At 30.5% G+C, this 17821-nt stretch overlaps 1 protein-coding gene across 2 annotated transcripts; it reads right to left on the bottom strand.

Moving 5' to 3' along the window:
- Positions 1-1146: 1146 nt before the first annotated feature.
- On the bottom strand, positions 1147-5102 carry LOC132055997 (zinc finger BED domain-containing protein DAYSLEEPER-like). 2 transcript variants are annotated; one of them, XM_059448037.1, is made up of 5 exons: positions 4980-5102; positions 3984-4092; positions 1711-3571; positions 1449-1619; positions 1147-1349 (listed from the first exon to the last, which is right to left on the bottom strand). In XM_059448037.1, the coding sequence occupies exons 3-4, from the start codon at positions 2315-2317 to the stop codon at positions 1519-1521; spliced, it is 708 nt and encodes a 235-aa protein (XP_059304020.1). In that variant the 5' UTR covers positions 2318-3571; positions 3984-4092; positions 4980-5102; the 3' UTR covers positions 1147-1349; positions 1449-1518. The 2 variants fall into 2 exon arrangements, with proteins under 2 accessions (XP_059304020.1, XP_059304021.1); XM_059448038.1 differs by having other exon boundaries at positions 1711-3567.
- Positions 5103-17821: the final 12719 nt, after the last annotated feature.

The raw sequence follows: 17821 nt of genomic DNA, 5'->3' as shown, positions 1-17821 counted from the left end.
TTCCCATTTGAGAAGATGGTTCCTCTGAACTTTGTCAATATAAATATACAAAATAGTTTATTTGATGTGATATTATATGATTTGTTTATGACATTTCTTTTTGAAAAGTAATGGAAAGCTGGAGGTCTTAGATTACATATTCTTTCCCTGATAAAATGAGTGTTGCCTGTTCATCTCAATTTAAAAGATCTCTCTTCAAAACTTAATCGTCATAAATCTACAATTGTTTATTGCATGCAACAATTTAATTTATTTTTTTGTTTTTACTTTTTAATATTTAATATTTCCTTATACATATTTTCTATTTTTCTAGTATTAATATCTTATCACTTCCATACATTAAATTGATAAAATTAATATTTTCCACCAAAAGCACGGTGCCAGTTCTCTAGTTTGTTTACATAAAAAAGGGAAGAGGTGATTGTTTGGGATTGGAAGAGAATAAGAAGTGTTTGGTTAGAGAAAGATTGATACTATTCCATAAAGACAATTTTTTAGAGACCACGTGATTTCATGCCAAGATTATAGCTCATGCATATATTCCCTCATAAATTATTGTACTTTATGTTTAGATTTTAATTTTTTTTCAACACTTTTTAACTTTTCCTCAATACTCATTACCTATTAGTAGATGTTTATCGACAGTTCCTATTACGGTTGCCTTGGCGGAAAGAAGTTTTTCAAAATTGAAATTGATCAAGTCTTACCTAAGAATTTAGGGGTGGCAAACGGGCGGGTCGAGTCGGATATGGGTTGGGTCGAAAATGGGTTAACCAAAAACGGATCAATTACCCGACCCGCCCATATTTACACCGATAAAAAAATGGGTTACCTGACGGATAATATGAATATCCATATTATCCATATTATCTAGAGCTACTTCAAAGATGCTGGGCTCAACATATCCATGGATATTACTCACACCCACGCACCAATCCTGCTTATCTTTTGTATATATATATATATATATATATATTGCTTAACAAATTTATTACTAGTAGAAGAAAAGAGTGAACTAACTCTCTGTTTAGACCAATATCCCAAAATATACATCTTATGAAACAAACCATGCCATCTTAGTTCATCATTGAACACAATCCAGTGAAACAAAGCAGACAACACAAACCCCAAACAAACACAAAACTAAGCAAAACTCCACAATTAGCTTCAACAAAAGAAGTTACAAATCAAGCAAAACTCCACAATTAGCTTAACCAAAAAGAAGTTATAAAATAGAAGTCAATATAGTTGTCAAAACAATGCATTGAAATATTGTTGTCTTGTTGATATCTTCCAGCACCAGCAGTTGTTATAACCTAATGATTCATCATTAACGCACCAAAATGTACCTGCACCAGCAAGAAAATAATAAGAACATCAATCAATCACTACCTCCTAAACATATACATAGAAGTGCATTTTTATGAGACACAACTTTGGAGAATTACCTTTCAAAATACCTCAAATCTTGCATCCCCAAACAACCGGCAGGTGATATGGAATCAAACAATCTCATCTTCAACAGGTGAGGGTATTCTTACCTCTAAGCTTTTCAAGATAAGGTTCAAGGTCAACAACAATCTCATCTTCATCAAAATCAGATCCAGATCCATCAAGATCTTAAACAATTTAAAAAGAAAATAAATAAGCTCTTACAGTTGATTAGTTATTAAAAAATGAAACAAATCAATATGGAGAAGATTAATTTACCTTCTTGTCCACAAATCCAATCCCGAGTACATAGTTGCGCCTCAGCATTTGCAGGAAGAATAGAACTTCGAAACTTTCCAATGATACGACCTCCAATGCTAAATGCAGATTCAGAGGCTACTGTGGTGATAGGCACACTAAAGACATCCCGTGTCATTAATGAGAGTTCGGGATACCTTAGTCTGTTATCCTTCCAAAAGCCAAGTACATCTAGATTCGGATTTGTTTTACGGTCAAGGCTAGCTTCCTCCAAATACAAGTCTAGTTGTGTTTTACCTGTATTTGACTCTAACTGACTTTCAAACATATCAAACTCCTCAAGTGCATCCCTCATTTCATTGCTACCACTACCACTACCACAAGCATGTTCCTCTGATAACGAGGTTTTAGTTGAAGGTATCAAGTACTCTTTGAATAACAACTGTAAATTATCTTCAATAACCTTCAGTTTTGCATCAGCAGTATCAGAATTTAACTTTGTAAAGCAAAACTTAACAAACTTCAATTTATATCGAGGGTCAAGAACAATAGCCATAGATAAAATGACACTATATGACCTCCAATATTTCTCGAACTTCCTTAACATATAAGTGGCCATCTCACTCATCACTGAATCTCCACCATTTTTTTGTTCTTCCAATAACTTTTCAATTCTCCATACATTAGGAAGATACAAATTTGCCGTGGGGTACTTGCATCCAGAAAACAAAGTTGTAATGTCATAAAAGAGCTTCAAAAATGTAGCTACAATCTCGACCCTTTTCCATTCATCTTCAAAAAGGCCATGTCTAAAATCAGGGTCAACCAGGTCATAATGAATATAAGCTTACTGATAATGAAGAGCACTTTCAAGCATTTGATAGGTGGAATTCCACCGAATAGGCATATCTTGGCGTAGCTTCTTAGAACATGGTAAACCAAGACTACTGAGGCACTCCACAAATTTCATTATTCTTGTTTCTGAATTCTTGATATACTTAACACCTTCTCGTATTTTCCCGATAGCCGCATCAGCCTTCTCTAAACCTGCCTTGACAATTAAGTTAAGAATGTGATTCCCACAACAGACATGAAGAAACTTTCCCTCGCAAACTAGTGAACGCATCAAAGACAAATGATTTTTCAAAATATCTACCACACCGTTATTGGAAGTAGCATTATCTAAAGTAAGGGTAAAGATTTTCTTTTCGATTCCCCATTCTTTAAGAAAATCGATCAACAAAGGACCCAAAACCGCACCCGAATGTGGAGGAGGAACATGTCGGAAAATCAAAACCCTCTTCTAAAGAACCCAATTTAAGTCCACATAATGAGCTGTTACACACATATAGCCATTAGATACTAATGATGTCCACATATTTGATGTCAAACACACTCTACTGGGGATCAATGCAAGCTCAGCTTTTAGAAGTTCTTTTTCCCTTGCATACATAGTCAAGATATCTGATTTGGCTGTGTTTCTTGATATGTGCCTCACGATTGGATTTGAAAACGAATGAATGTCCCTAATGCCTTTATGTTCTACAAAACTGAAAGTATAATTATGCCTACATATGGCCAATGACACTTTCTCTTGATAAGTTTTTTAATCTATTGGTGCACTTTGACCCTCTTTTGCCTTATCCAAACAATGCCTATTCGCCAAATGACATTTCAGATTTGATGTTCCAGCATTAGGGGCCATTATGTAGTCTTGTTCACAAAGCGTACATTGGACTTTATACTTTCCATCAGTAGAAATATCAGGCTGAATCCTAACAAAAGAATCCCAAACAACAGAAGTTTTCCTTTTTGCTCGTCTTAACGAAGTTGAAGTACTCTGTCCACAAGATTCAACATTATCTTCCATCGACACCTCTACCTAAACAAACAATTACATATAGGATTATTTAGTAATTAAGAACAAACAATCACAGGATTTTGATTTAGTGGGCTTCTTCCCAATGGGAACCAACCAAATAACAAAGCAATCAAACTAAAATCAGAAGTTAAAGCTACAGTTCTAAAACCAACCTAGAAAAATCAATCAAAATACTGTCTTTTTTTACTCAACAGACTCAAAAACTAATTTTGTCAGAGATTTCATATCTAATAAAAATCTACCTCAAGAACAGGGAAGAAAATATCAGCTGGTAGTTACTCACTCACTTGATATAATTATGATACCAAAAGATTTACAAAAACCTTACAGAATTTTAAATCACAATAAAGTGAAGGTAAAAGAACAAGAAGAAGAAGAAGAAAAAAAGAGAGAGTCGGAGACAGATACTCACCGGAGCCTGGATGGTGTTGGTTGATGGAAGAGGCATATGCTGTAGGGTTTGAGTTGAAAGCACCGTATCTTTTTGTGGAAATAACAATGTGGGTTTTATCCAAAGTTACCTATATTTTAAACGGAAAAGAGTATATATACGTATTAAGGAGAAATATTTACGAAATGTAACGATAGTTTTTTACTACAAAACATAACGATATATTACAAAACGGATTTTAATATATTTTTCATTTTTTTATTTTTTTCCATAAAATATATATATTTTTTATAAAAAAAATATTATTTTTTTAAATATTTTTATTTTTAAAAAAAATAATTTTTATATATATTTTTTAAATATTATTTTTTTTTTTTTGCTCAATGGCTTAAAAAATTACCTCATATTTACTGTGTATGAAAGTTGTATGAAATGTGTATGTGTGAGCAAAATTTTTAATATAATTTTCATATACAAAATTTTGAGCGAAAACTTTAAGCCTTGAATATTGTATGAAAATTGTTCTGATGTTGTTGTAATTGTATTAATTTTACAGAAATCTAACATGAACTTTATACATGAAAATGTGAGCGAAATTTTAAGACATGAGCAAGATACAAATTTCATATTGTTTTCATACACACAATTTTGAGCGGATTTTTAAGCCTTGAGCGAAATATCGCATTTAAATACATTTTTCATACACTAAATTTTGAGCAAACTTTTTAAGTCTTGAGCGAGATATACACATTTCATACAACTTTCATACATAAGTTTTTGAGCAAAAAAAAAATATTAATTTTAAAAAAAAAAAAAAAAATTAAAAAAAAATATATTTTTTTAAAAAAATATTTTTAAAAAAAATGATTTTTAAAAAATAAAAAATAATTTAAAAATAATTTTTTTTAAAATATAAAGCATGTTTTGTATAGGATTTGTAATGTTATGTTTTGTAAATATAAAACTATCGTCACGTTTCGTAAATATTTATCCTAAGATGTATATATATGTCAAAACACTTATTTTAAATGGGTGATTTGGGTTGACTCATATTGGGCCCATTTTAAATGGGTTCGGTATCCAACTCATTTAAAATAGGTTGGGCCGGGCGGATAACCATATTTTTTACCCATTTTGCCACCGCTATCTAAGATCAATAATGTCTCAAGAAAGAATTAATGAACGGATTAGCTATATTGTCAATTGAAAAAGAATTAATAGTAGATATTAATTATAACAAAAACTATTAGTAATTTTGCTTTTCGAAAGGCTAGAAAAATAAATTACAAATAAATAAATATATATAACTTTTTTTCAAGTTAAGACCCCTCATTAGAATTTGACTTTAGGCCCCCAGTATGATTGAACCACCACTGAAATCATTATCCCATTTACTCCTGGATGTGCATGAAGCTCCCACATTATGTCATTCAAATACTCTGTCTGTCCAAATTTCCGAAAGAATAATTGTAAGAAATTAATAACAAGTTTTAACTTTCATGCACTAACAATGTATACATTCTTAATACTATCAAGTCAAGGTGACCTACATTAACAAGCACTTCTCTACAGTATAAGAGAGTGTTTGGATTGACTTATAAGCTGGTCAAACCACCTTATAAGCCCTTTTAAACTATTTTGAGTATTTGGCAAAATAGAGAAGTGCTTAAAATAAGCTAAAAATTGTTTAAAATAAGCCAAAAGGAACCCCAACTTTTTACTTTTTGGCTTAAAAGCCATTTTGATTTGACCAACAATTTTACTTTTTTATTCATTATATTTTCTTCTAATTCTAATATTACATTCACTACTATAAAAACCCTAAACTATCATCCTTCTCCTCTTTTCTTCATTTCACCGCAGCTTCCCTCTTCTCTTCTTTTCCTTTCCTTTATCTTCTTATCCATTCTTGAAGTTCTTCTCAGTGATTTCACTCCTATCAATTTTTAGTTTTTCTTGTTTGGATTATGCTTCAAAGCATCCTTGCCTTTCTTGAAGAAACAACATGGCTTCTACTTTTTGGATAAGCATCTGTCTTCAGCAGGACATTCTCACCAAAATCACATGGCATGTTCAAATGATGCCCACCTTCAATCTTTATCCAAATTATATATTTTAAAAATTAAAAGTAACATATATTTATAAAATTAACTTGAATACTCTGTTTATATTGAAACTAAATCAAAATATAAATTAATTCTAATTTGAATCAATTTTAGAATTAAATTTTTTATAGTAATCAGCTTCTTTATAGTGTTAACAACTTTAAGGGTATTTATATCATTTTGACACAAAAAAGTGCTTGTGTATCAAACACATCAACAACTTATTTTCAGTTTCAGCACTTGTATCCAAACACGTAATTGCTTATTTATAAAATAAGTTCCAGCACTTAAAAAGTACTTTAAGCACTTATGCTTAAAAGCCACTTTTTTCCAGCTAATCCAAACGGGCTCTAAGTCAAATTTATTAAAAAAGTAAATATTTGACCTTGTGAAGCTGCTAGTCCAGTAGGTTCGAAAAATTTTCTGGGATCATATTGGACTAGAGAATTAAAAAAATACCATCATGTATAAGTTTTGTTTCTAGTAAACTGATGCTTTACCTGAAGGGGTCTGCTTGCAACACCTAATTTTGTAATCCACATACCTGAAGGGGTCTGCTTGCAACACCTAATTTTGTAATCCACATAGGCAAATCTGCAGTTGCAAGCATATCAAGTGCACCTCTCATATAAGGTATATTTGTAGTATCAAAATGACCTTGGAGTCCCATTCCAAGAGGTCCATTATACCCAGGGGCGGCTCAACGTAGTCTGGGGCATAAAGCTAAGTTTTAACTAGAGGCCTCAACTTATTTGACAAAATTTATGTAAACTTATATATGAAGTTATTTTTCTAAAATTTTGAGATATAAACTTACTAATTATTTCTAATGAGTTCGTTTTAATATTTCGTTGCAGCGGACGATATGTTCAATTTATTAAATATACCTTTGTTAGGACTTAGAAAGTGAAATCGTTATAAATAGGAAAAATAAATAGATGTATATAGAGGAGGAAAAATCAAAACTAAAGGAAGAAGTAAATGCACAATGTGTACTTTCGACGTTCATTTTAGTTGTCATGTTTGTGTTTTTTTTGTCCCTCCAAAGAAAACATTAACTAAAACGATAATTTGACTAAAGTATCCTTATTTGGTTCATTGATCTCAATATAATACTACTTTTTTTTTAATCATTTTAATCTCTCTCCACATTTATTAGAGTAAGGGTAAAAGTGAAAACATAATAATTACTTGTATCTTGATTTCCTAAAATAATAAGTATTTTAGACCAATTATTTTTAGTAACCATGACAAGTAAATTAAACTAGAAGGAATAGCAATTTGCTCACTTATTTGTACTTCAACCAAATTCAAGAAAAAATATGAACAACTTTAAAACCTTTTATTAATATTAAATATATAGATATATTCTAAAGCATATCATTATATCATATATAGTGATTGTATATTTTGGGGCCCTCAAAATGTGGAGAGTTGCCTTGCCATGGCTTTAGTTGCCTTGCCATCTGGCCGGCCCTGATCAGGGGCTGCTCAATAAAATGGGTGGCCTAAAGCCAAATCATAATAAGAGGTCTCAAGTATATTCGATAAAACTAGCTCACGCACGTGCATCTCGTGTGCCGCACGTGCATCTCGTGCACCACACGTGCATCTCGTGCACCGCAAGTGCATTTCATGAAATAAAACTTAGTTGGAGTATGGCCAGTATGATTTCTAGTACATGAAATGTACACATCGTTGTTTTATCAATCAGTTTTTGGATAGCACTAGTTATCATTTTTCATATGCTTCAAATTGTTCAAATCTATTTTATAGTCTTTTTTTTAATTTTTGAATTAAAAAATTATGCTTTTTACTTTAAAATACTCATTTTGTTTAAAAAACTAATTTATAAACCTATAATAGTGAAAAATGGGGCCTTAAAAAATTTGGGGCCTAATGCCTTTGCTCCTTTGCTTATCAACTTCACTCTAAAGCCAGCACTGCTCAATCCCAATAAATTGTATCAGGCCCTAATGGTTCAACAAGGTTGAAGACAAGTTCAAGGCAGATTCATTTCAAGCTGCAACCTATTGACGATAATGAAGATTTTTTATCAAATAAGAAAAAAAGAAAGTTCAAAGTGCTAGATATGGAGACGAACTTTCAATCATATTTTCAACATACCTGTTGTTGCATCTTTAAAAATAAGAACAAAATATTTTAAAATTATTTTTAACCAATAATATTTTTAACCTTATTTTTTACCATGGCAAGCAGCAGGAACCTTTTTGGTCTGCATATTTCATTTTAAATACCAATTAAAAGTGAACTTTCTTATAATAAGATTCCTGAATTTTAGTAAAAAGAGGTAGCAGGAAGGGTATTTTGACGGGTGTCTCATTGAAATTTGGCTGGTAGGCTAAGGGGTCTCTGTCGTACCGACGAGCCAAATTCAGACGAATTCCGTCGGAAATTAGCAATTTTTCTGTAGTGATATAGTATCCAAGGGAATGTAGTGTAGGCAACATATAACCCCGACACAAGCACAATAGCTGATTCCACAGCTTGAGCTTGTGACCCACACGGAGACAATTTTATTATTGCTCCGAGGCCCCCTTTTTTTTCAAATTCTAGTGGAATATGTGTGTGTCTATGTGTGCATATACATAAAATTTCAAGAAAAGTTGTTCTTTTTATTGACTGCTTTGATTCTAATGGGACTTTCATTCCCACAAGGTAAATGGATTTATGGAGATGCTATCCGCATATAATTCAACTGAACTAATTTCCTTGCTCTGAAATTAAAACCATGTATACCAATGTGAACCAAAAATGAAAAAAAACAAATGACAAAGGCAAAACTATATAGAATTAAGAAAATTAACCTCAAAATATAGCTCAGCAGGGCCAGAAAGTTTTCATTAAAACCACCCTTCAGCATAGACCAACATCCATATGTTGCAACAGTCCAACCTAGAGGAGGCAAACGGACAAGTTGGGTTAAATTTGAACTGATTAAAACAAGTCAAATTAATCAACGGATCATAACTCAATCCGTTCAAATTTTACTTAGGCCAATAAGGATTGGGTCAATATGTGCAAAATAACGAGTCATATGTCCAACATGCGGGAAAATCACCAGCTTGTGTTCTAATCTTTGCAATCAAAAAATTGTGCGGATTGCCCTTCATATGGACTGGGCTTTAATTTTGCCCCTATTTCTCATTTAATGAAAATTTGTGAGACAAAGTACCTTTATCCGCTGGTCTATGAAATCAGAGATTCGGGTTCGAACCCCAGCACAGGCAAAAAAATAATAATTTTGCAAGGCAAAATTTCGTAGCAAATTAGGCCTATTCGGGTAAAATTTGTGTCTTAAGGCCTAATTTCTGTAGAATCCTACATAACTATGCCAGACAAGAGGTAAAGTTACGCCTTAAGGCATAACTTCTATATAAAAAGAGGCATAGTTCTGTAGGATAACTTAATTTCTACAGAACTATGCCTTAAGGCATAACTTTACTCCAAATAGGCATAGTTTGCTATCAAACCTTGCCTTACGATTTTTTTTTTACTCTACTGGGATTCTACAGAAGTTAGGCCTTAAGACATAACATTTGCCGGAATAGGCCTAATTTCTTTGCGAAATTCTGTCTTGCAATTTTTTTTTAATACTCTGCTGGGATTCGAACCTAGAATCTTAGGGGTATTTTCGGCCACTTAAAGTATCGAAGGACAAAAATTAAAGATCAGCAATTTGAGGGACAAAAATTAAAACCACCCCGAAATAGGGCATTTGTGCGAATACCACATCAGCACTTCCTCGACTCACTTGTACCCATGCTACAAAAATGATTTGTTTTTTTAATAAATTCACCTAAACCTTGCAACTCTACTATCATTAATCGATTTCACCTAAATATACTGACAACATCAAAAAATATCTTTTATACTTATCAGTATCTCTTAACCAACTTATTTGTATTATATATAAGTGCCAAAGGAAGACCAACACAGCATTATCAAATTGTACATAGAGCATTCCATATTGTACCCTATTTCAGTGGTGAAGGACGCGTTAGATTGTACTATAAAAGCCAATCTCATTAATGATTAATGGACACGTGTTTGTACAAAAAGTTTAGTAAATTATACACTTTAACCAAATTCTTTTTCATCCCACTTGGACATATGTCATGGTATTGAATATTTATTTCCTTGTCCTATATACATGTGTATGCACTTCATTCTAATCCTCCTCTTTTGAGTGACACATATTTACACTCTGATTCGAAATAATTGTTTACTTAGCCTTTTTCACATCTCTTAAGAAAACATTAGTTTCTACAAAAAAAGAAGAAGATATTTTGACTAAACTATCCTTAATTAATAAAATTCTTGCTTATTTATTGTCTTCAGTAAATAGAGAAAAATTTGGAAAAATACAATTAATTCCTTGATTATGTAAGTTAACACTTATTTTGAACCACAGTAAAAAGGCTAACTGGACACTTATTTTGAAAGGATTACCTTTTTATTCCCTTTTTTCCTTCTTTGACATTACGATAAATTGTACCAAAAGTCTTACAGATTATACTATAAATTTTGCCAATTTCATTAATGATGAATGGACACATGTTTGTACCAAAAGTTTAGTAAATTGTACACTTTAACCAAACTTTTTTTTCATCCCACTTGGACATATGTGATGATACTGAATATTTATTTGTTTACTTAGCCTTTTTCACATCTCTTAAGAAAACAGTAGCTTCTAGAAAGAAATGGGTATTTTGACTAAACTATTGGGTATTTTGACTAAACTATCTTTAATTAATAAAATTCTTGCTTATCTATTGTCTTGAATAAATAGAGGCAAATCTGGAAGAATACAATTAATTCCTTGCTTATGTAAGTTAACACTTATTTTGAACCATAGTAAAAAGGCTAAGTGGACACTTATTTTGAACGAAGTACGTTTTTATTCCCTTTTTCCTTCTTTGACATTACTTTACTTATTTTTATTCTCCTGTGTGCTCTCTGTTATTGTTTCTTTACATTTATAAAATTTAAAATTTAATACTTTATATTTTCATCTAGGAATTTGATAATTTTACTTGTGGATTAAAACTGTATGATTTACAATATTATGTCTATCTTTCTAATTTTGATTTTTGTTTAATTAATTTTAAAAATATTTTATTAGTTTTTCTTTTATGAAATTCAATGAACCACAGTAAAAAGGCTAAGTGAACACTTATTTTGAATGGAGTACCTTTTTATTCCCTTTTTCCTTCTTTGACATGACTTTACTTATTTTTATTCTCCTTTGTATTTTCTGATTATTATTTCTTTACATCTATAAAATTTATTACTTTATATTTTCATTTAGGAATTTGACAATTTTACTTATGGATTAAAACTTTACGATTTACTATATTATGTCTATCTTTCTAATTTTGATTTCTTTGTAACAATTCTTTTAATCTATAATTGTTAATATAAAAAATTCTAATGTAACTGATTTACCCCTTATTATATGTGTCACTCAAAAGAGGAGGATTAGAATGAAGTGCATACACGTGTATATAGGACAAGAGAATAAATATTCAGTACCATGGCATATGTCCAAGTGAGATGAAAAAGAATTTGGTTAAAGTGTACAATTTACTAAACTTTTTGTACAAACACGTGTCCATTCATCATTAATGAGACTGGCAAAATTTATAGTACAATCTAACATGTCCTTCACCAGTGAAATAGGGTACAATATGGAATGCTCTATGTACAATTTGGTAATGCCGTGTTGGTCCTCCTTTGGCACTTATATAAAATAGAATTTTTTTGTTTAATTAATTTTAAAAATATTTATTAGTTTTTCTTTTATGAAATCCAATATATACAACAATAGTTCTTATGTTTAGATATGAACAATTAGTCAATAGCGATGGATATCAACTTGTCGGGATACATATTAGATATTAAAAAATTAAAAGAAAAAACTAGAATCAAAATATTAATTTTCCCTCAAATTCTTACTAATTTTCTTTTTCCCATGGATGAACAACTTTCATTGATATGATAACAACTAAATAATCCAACTCTTTCCATCTCAAAGACTTAATTCTATCATACATGTTTGAGATTTCAAAAGAAAATGATTTAAAACACATGAAACTTATTTGCATTAATGTTAAAGTTAGAAGATATATTTAATTTTTAAACTCCAGTTTTTAATTTTAACTAAAGTGATGGTACGTTAACAAACCTTAAAGACTAGGTAAAGTGAATAACCAAATTAACCATGTTGGGCACCATGCATCGCACGGGCATACTTTGCTAGTATACATACTATGTTGCTTAATTTGTTTTATCGGCTACCAAATTAGATACATATTGTTACTGGCCATGCATTTACAAAAAGGATCAATTTAGAAAGAGGGATTAGAAATAGCCTGAAAATAGTGTCGGAGCGAGGATTTTCGGTAAAGCGAGTTAAAATATAAAGAAGTAAACATACGAATAAACCAAAGAGATTTAATTTTATATATATAATAAAAAAAAATACGTAGTCCTTCTATAAAGGTTGCTCTGCAAAACTACATAAGATTTTCAATATTTCTTTTCAACTTTTAAGTAAAGCATCATGAAATTAACAAGAGAAGGAATTATGAACCTGAGATACTGTACATTTTGTTCTTCTCAACATCAAATCTTTGAGAAAAACTATCAGATGGTTGTGTTCTATGAGAAGAAACTATCAGACGGTTGAGTTCAATGAGAAGCAACAATGAAGACTACATTGCCATATTTTGTTCTTCTTGTCTCAATGTTCTCACCTCCAAATGGTGTCCATCCATTTAATCCATCATTGAATTATGGATTTGTAGCAATTCCTCCACTATATAATTTAGAGGGCTTTCCAAACACTATATAGAAGCATGAATATTAAGAAATTGATGGCATCGATCAAATCAGACCAATTCCTTTCTTCAAAAAAGAAAAGAGTTTAAGTTTTGTGCACCGTCAGTGTACAATTTTTTTACACCATCAGATAACATTTACCTTCTACAGGTAACCAACTTTTTTCTAATTTCTTCTTTTACCGTAATTCAAGCATTGATTTATTTTATTTTTTCCTAATCTCTCTCCCTGTAAGCCCTCCGTTTTCATAGCTCCTTAAGGGCCTGTTTGGAAAGCCACCTGGTAATTGGAATTGGTGTAATTACTAGGGTAGTAGTTAAATTAAATATCTTAATTACACGGTAGTGTAATTACAACGACTGTTTGTTGTCATACGTAATTACGGTGTAATTACAAGCGTCTTGTTGGTTGCACAAGTTTGATGTAATTACACGATCAGTTTAATTTAAAAATAAAATTTAATTATAAAAATTTAAACTTAATATTTAAAAAATATTGCCTTTATAAATGATATTAAATTAGTTATTTAATAACACATTGTTTCTTGAAAATATATTAATTAATAATCATATATTTGCAACTAATATTGTAACAAAAATAATTGATATATATTTTTCAAATTAATATTTAATTTTAATTAATTACAAAACTTAAAAGAAGACTTTTTTTTTTGTGAGAACGTCATGGATTAGATGTTTGATAAAAAAATAATATTAATAAATATAATGCCATAACATTATTCAAATGTTTGACACAAAAAATCCATCAAATGTAAGTGAAAAATAAACAACATGCAATGTGAAAGCAAATAACTTAAAATTTGGAAATATAACCTAAATTCAAAATCCAAAAGAAAAAGTTCACGTAATACTCTTATGTCAAATTCCAACATTACATAAGTAAATTCCAACGTAACTTAAGTAAATAATTCAAAAGAAAGGAAAAATATAAGTTTATAACCTCATTCACAATGATATTCTACTTGAATAACGTCACTCGTTATATGTCAAGTTTGTTAATGACTTATTCTTTCCAATATTAAGAGGTGTAGTTTCAAATATTAGAATAATAATAAGGTTATGCTAAATGAATAAAATAAAATAAAAAAATACAAGCAATTACATGGAACCACAAGAAGTAAAGGTTGGGAATGAGAAGAAAGAAAATGAAAAATAAATAATATAAAAAGAAAAATACATTTTAAAAAATAAAAATAATTCAAAAGTAAAAATAAAAAAGAAATAAAAATATTAGAAATAAAAAAAAATCAAAAAAATTAAAATAATAGAAATTAAAAATAAAAAGAAATTAAAGTAAAAAAATAAACAAACTAGAAAGTAACCATGTAATTACAGGGTGTAATTACAACCTCTCTTCCCCCCCCCCCCTTCTTGAGAATTAGAGAGTGTAATTACCCAATTCCACCTTCGTAATTGAGAGACAAATTTATATGTACAAATTTTTTTCCGTAATTACACTCAATTACACCCAATTCTAATTACATGGGTGGCTTTCCAAACAGGCCCTAGATCTGGTAATCCAATTTCTCTCTCTGGCTTTTCCAATCCTATGTGACCTATATCCATTCTCTATCTTTAGATTGTACATTGGACATGTATTTATGAGGTGGAAGATTGAATATAAAATTAAATGGAATCTTGAGAAAAGGTTTAATGTGCATCACCAAAATTTGTCCCACACCTTTGAAAATACACATCAAGGGAAGAACTCTAGGTCGGAGTATTATGGGAATATTGTTGCTGTTACAAGTTTGATTCATAAGGAATTGCTGTAATTCCTAATGAAAAACAGAAAAATTCCCAAGGATTAGATGTTTGAGACGTTGAATTTTTTATTTTTTTTAAGATTCATAATGTTTAGGGTCGGAGAATTACTTCAATGGTTGATTTACAATAATGCTGAGAGAAAATAATACTTCAGTATTTAGCATTCAATATGAAATAACTGTAGAGTTAAAGATTTATTTTGCTGAGATGAAAACCATGAAAAACCTTAGATTATACTGGAAAAGGAAAGAATCAAGGTATATTACGATTAGGATTTAATTTTCCTTTAATGTTTTTTCAATCATAAATTATACTACCTCCATTTTAATTTATGTGAACCTTTTCGGAGTTGCAAACTTTATAATTTTGACCTTAAATTTTGACATAGATTTTTTAAGTTTGTAAAAATAAAATTCATGTATTTAGAAACTAAATTAAAAGTACTATAAGTCATGATAATTTATAATTCAAATAATTTAGAAAAAATGTAAAGAAAACGTGGTCAAAGAACCACCTCGTAGACTCCCCAAATAGTAAAGGGTTCACATAAATTGAAACAGATGGAGTATTATAATTATATAAAAAGGTAAATATATTACCTTTGAAATTATCGGATGGTGTAAAAGTCTTATACACTGACCTTCAGACAAAACTTAAACTCAAAAGGAAAATACTAATAATGCGTTTTTATACCTTTTTTCTTTAGGGAAATTATAAATGTAAATATTTCTTATATAACTTTCCTTTGAAGTGAAATAGTAGTCATAGTCTTTTGCATACACTTGAAATCCTGCAAAGATATTTGATAAAAATTAAAGGGAAAAAATAAGACCAGGGAAATTTACATTTACATATCTAATACAATGAGAAAGGAGTGGGCAGTAACGTGCACAAAGGAGGCAACAAGTTAAGAATAAAATTACATTCTCTCTCTTGATGGTCTTCATAGTTGTAAATTTTTAGTGCTGTGCAATCGTAAATTGAGAGACAAATTTATATGTACAAATTTTTCCGTAATAAGTATTGTTTCAAGAAAATTATAGATTACACTTGAATTATTAAGCATACTTGAGCAAGTTCTCTTATCATTCATGTGGTGATGCCATAGCTACGACATAAATTATCTATTTAAATTATCTATTTTTTTGTGGAATTGATAATATAAAGAATTTTCAGAAAAGGGTAAAAAAAATACCCCTAAACTTTCAAATATAATTTATTCGTACCCTCCGTTATACTTTTATTCTAATTATACTCTTGTATATATTTTGATACAAATTTTTTTCTTAATTTGCATAGTCAAACACCACGCACAAAAATTCAGGAATAAAATAACTCACCCCAATTTTTTAACCTGAAAACCCAGCCCTTAATACTCGACTCATAAATTTCTTTCATTAATTTCTTACATCCTTCTCTTTCTTCTCTATCAGAAAAAACACATCACACAAAAATAACAAATCAATAGAAAAGAGATGCAATAGATCCTTTCATTTTCCGTTTATTTGGAATCATATCAATTTGAATTCACACACTAATTTTCAAATCTGAATGACATACCCATTTGATTTTCGGGAAAAATTATTGGTGAACTTTGTAGTCCGCCATTGTTGAACAATAATGAAGCTTTGAAGGTGGGTATGCTGGGTACTCGAAAAATTTTGTGCTTAAAAGCAAGTGGATGACTCAATTTGTTACTAAAAAGTTCAATCTAATATTGAAATTTGTTTTCGAAATTGAATTCATGCGCCGATGTTGTTACCCTTATCATCCATAACTTCATTGTTTCATTGTTGAGCTGAGGTCTGAACTTGTTCGTTGGTGGCGACTTAAAAATGGTGTCTTTGCTTCACAAAACCATCAATTAATCATACGCCCTTCAATCTTATTTAAAGATGGCGACTTCACTGGTAGCTACTGCAGTGGTTAAAATGGCGGGCCGAAAGATTGTAACGGCAGCAAATTGTGACTCTTCTTGACCGAGATTGCACGAATTTCTGGTTTTCCCTTTCCATTTCAGCAAAGTTTTGATGAATATTAGGCAGAACTCCACCATTGCAACTTGAGAATCCATGCACTGGAAAGGAGTTTATCAACTGAGAGAACAAAATTCTTAATAGATTGAAAGGCTCTGTTCTTGACGGAGAGGACATAATTTCATGTTCATTTAAGTGGGGAAATGGATACAAAATTACGGAGTGTAAAAGCTAGAGAAGAACACTCTTATTAATAATGTATAGTAGGCCAGGATCTATATGCTGGAATAAATAATATCTTTAAAAGTCTACGCGATCAATGTACATCTACAAACAAACATTATAACATTGCGGTTAATTTCTTTCAGCAGGGCCTATATTTACCTACAAGTAAATTACATACGAAAAATCTAACTCTTCTCCTAACCATAGTATCAAGAAAACATGTGGGATATCATTTAGAAATCGTATAAACTTCAAATATACAAGATTTTTTTTTTTTTTTAGAGAAGCTAGTAAATAGCTCTAGAAAGAGAAATATAGTTTTAGTAATGGTCTATAAAACAAAATTGCCAAAAGGACGTCATGTCGAGATGTATTTTGGATGTAAAATCTACACCTCATTCCTTGCACTCAGGAGACAAAGTTGCAACTGCGCAAGCTACACATATATGATGAAGTAATTGCAAGAAGAAACACATAAAAAGAATACAATTTTCGATTAATGACCCTATTAACTGGAGAAGATATATAGGTTAACATCCCTTTCTTCCTTCCATAGAGAAATATTTAACATAAGGCATCTAGCGTCCCTTCCTAATTAAAGGTTCTAAACAATATTAGTTATTGTAAATAATAATATATGTTAGTGATTTTATCGGATATATATATTAGTGATTTTATCGGAGTTAATATTATCCATAATTGAAGACTTTTGGTAAGTCCTTTTGTCTTTCATTCCTGTATAGTTATGATTATTCATAGATAATGTTTATTATTGTCAATTAAATTAGTAGTAACTATAGTAAAGACTCTTGGAATTCATTAAAAAAAAAAAAAAGGGTAAATGTAAAATGAGAAAAACAAAAAAAGGTGAAAGAACAGGTCGTTGGAGACTTTTGATCTTA

Source organism: Lycium ferocissimum, chromosome 5 (genome assembly GCF_029784015.1).
Source record: "Lycium ferocissimum isolate CSIRO_LF1 chromosome 5, AGI_CSIRO_Lferr_CH_V1, whole genome shotgun sequence".
In the NCBI taxonomy this organism is placed as follows: Eukaryota; Viridiplantae; Streptophyta; class Magnoliopsida; order Solanales; family Solanaceae; genus Lycium; species Lycium ferocissimum.
The sequence above is the reverse complement of the archived record's forward strand: the minus strand, read 5'-3'. Positions and strand labels throughout refer to the sequence as shown.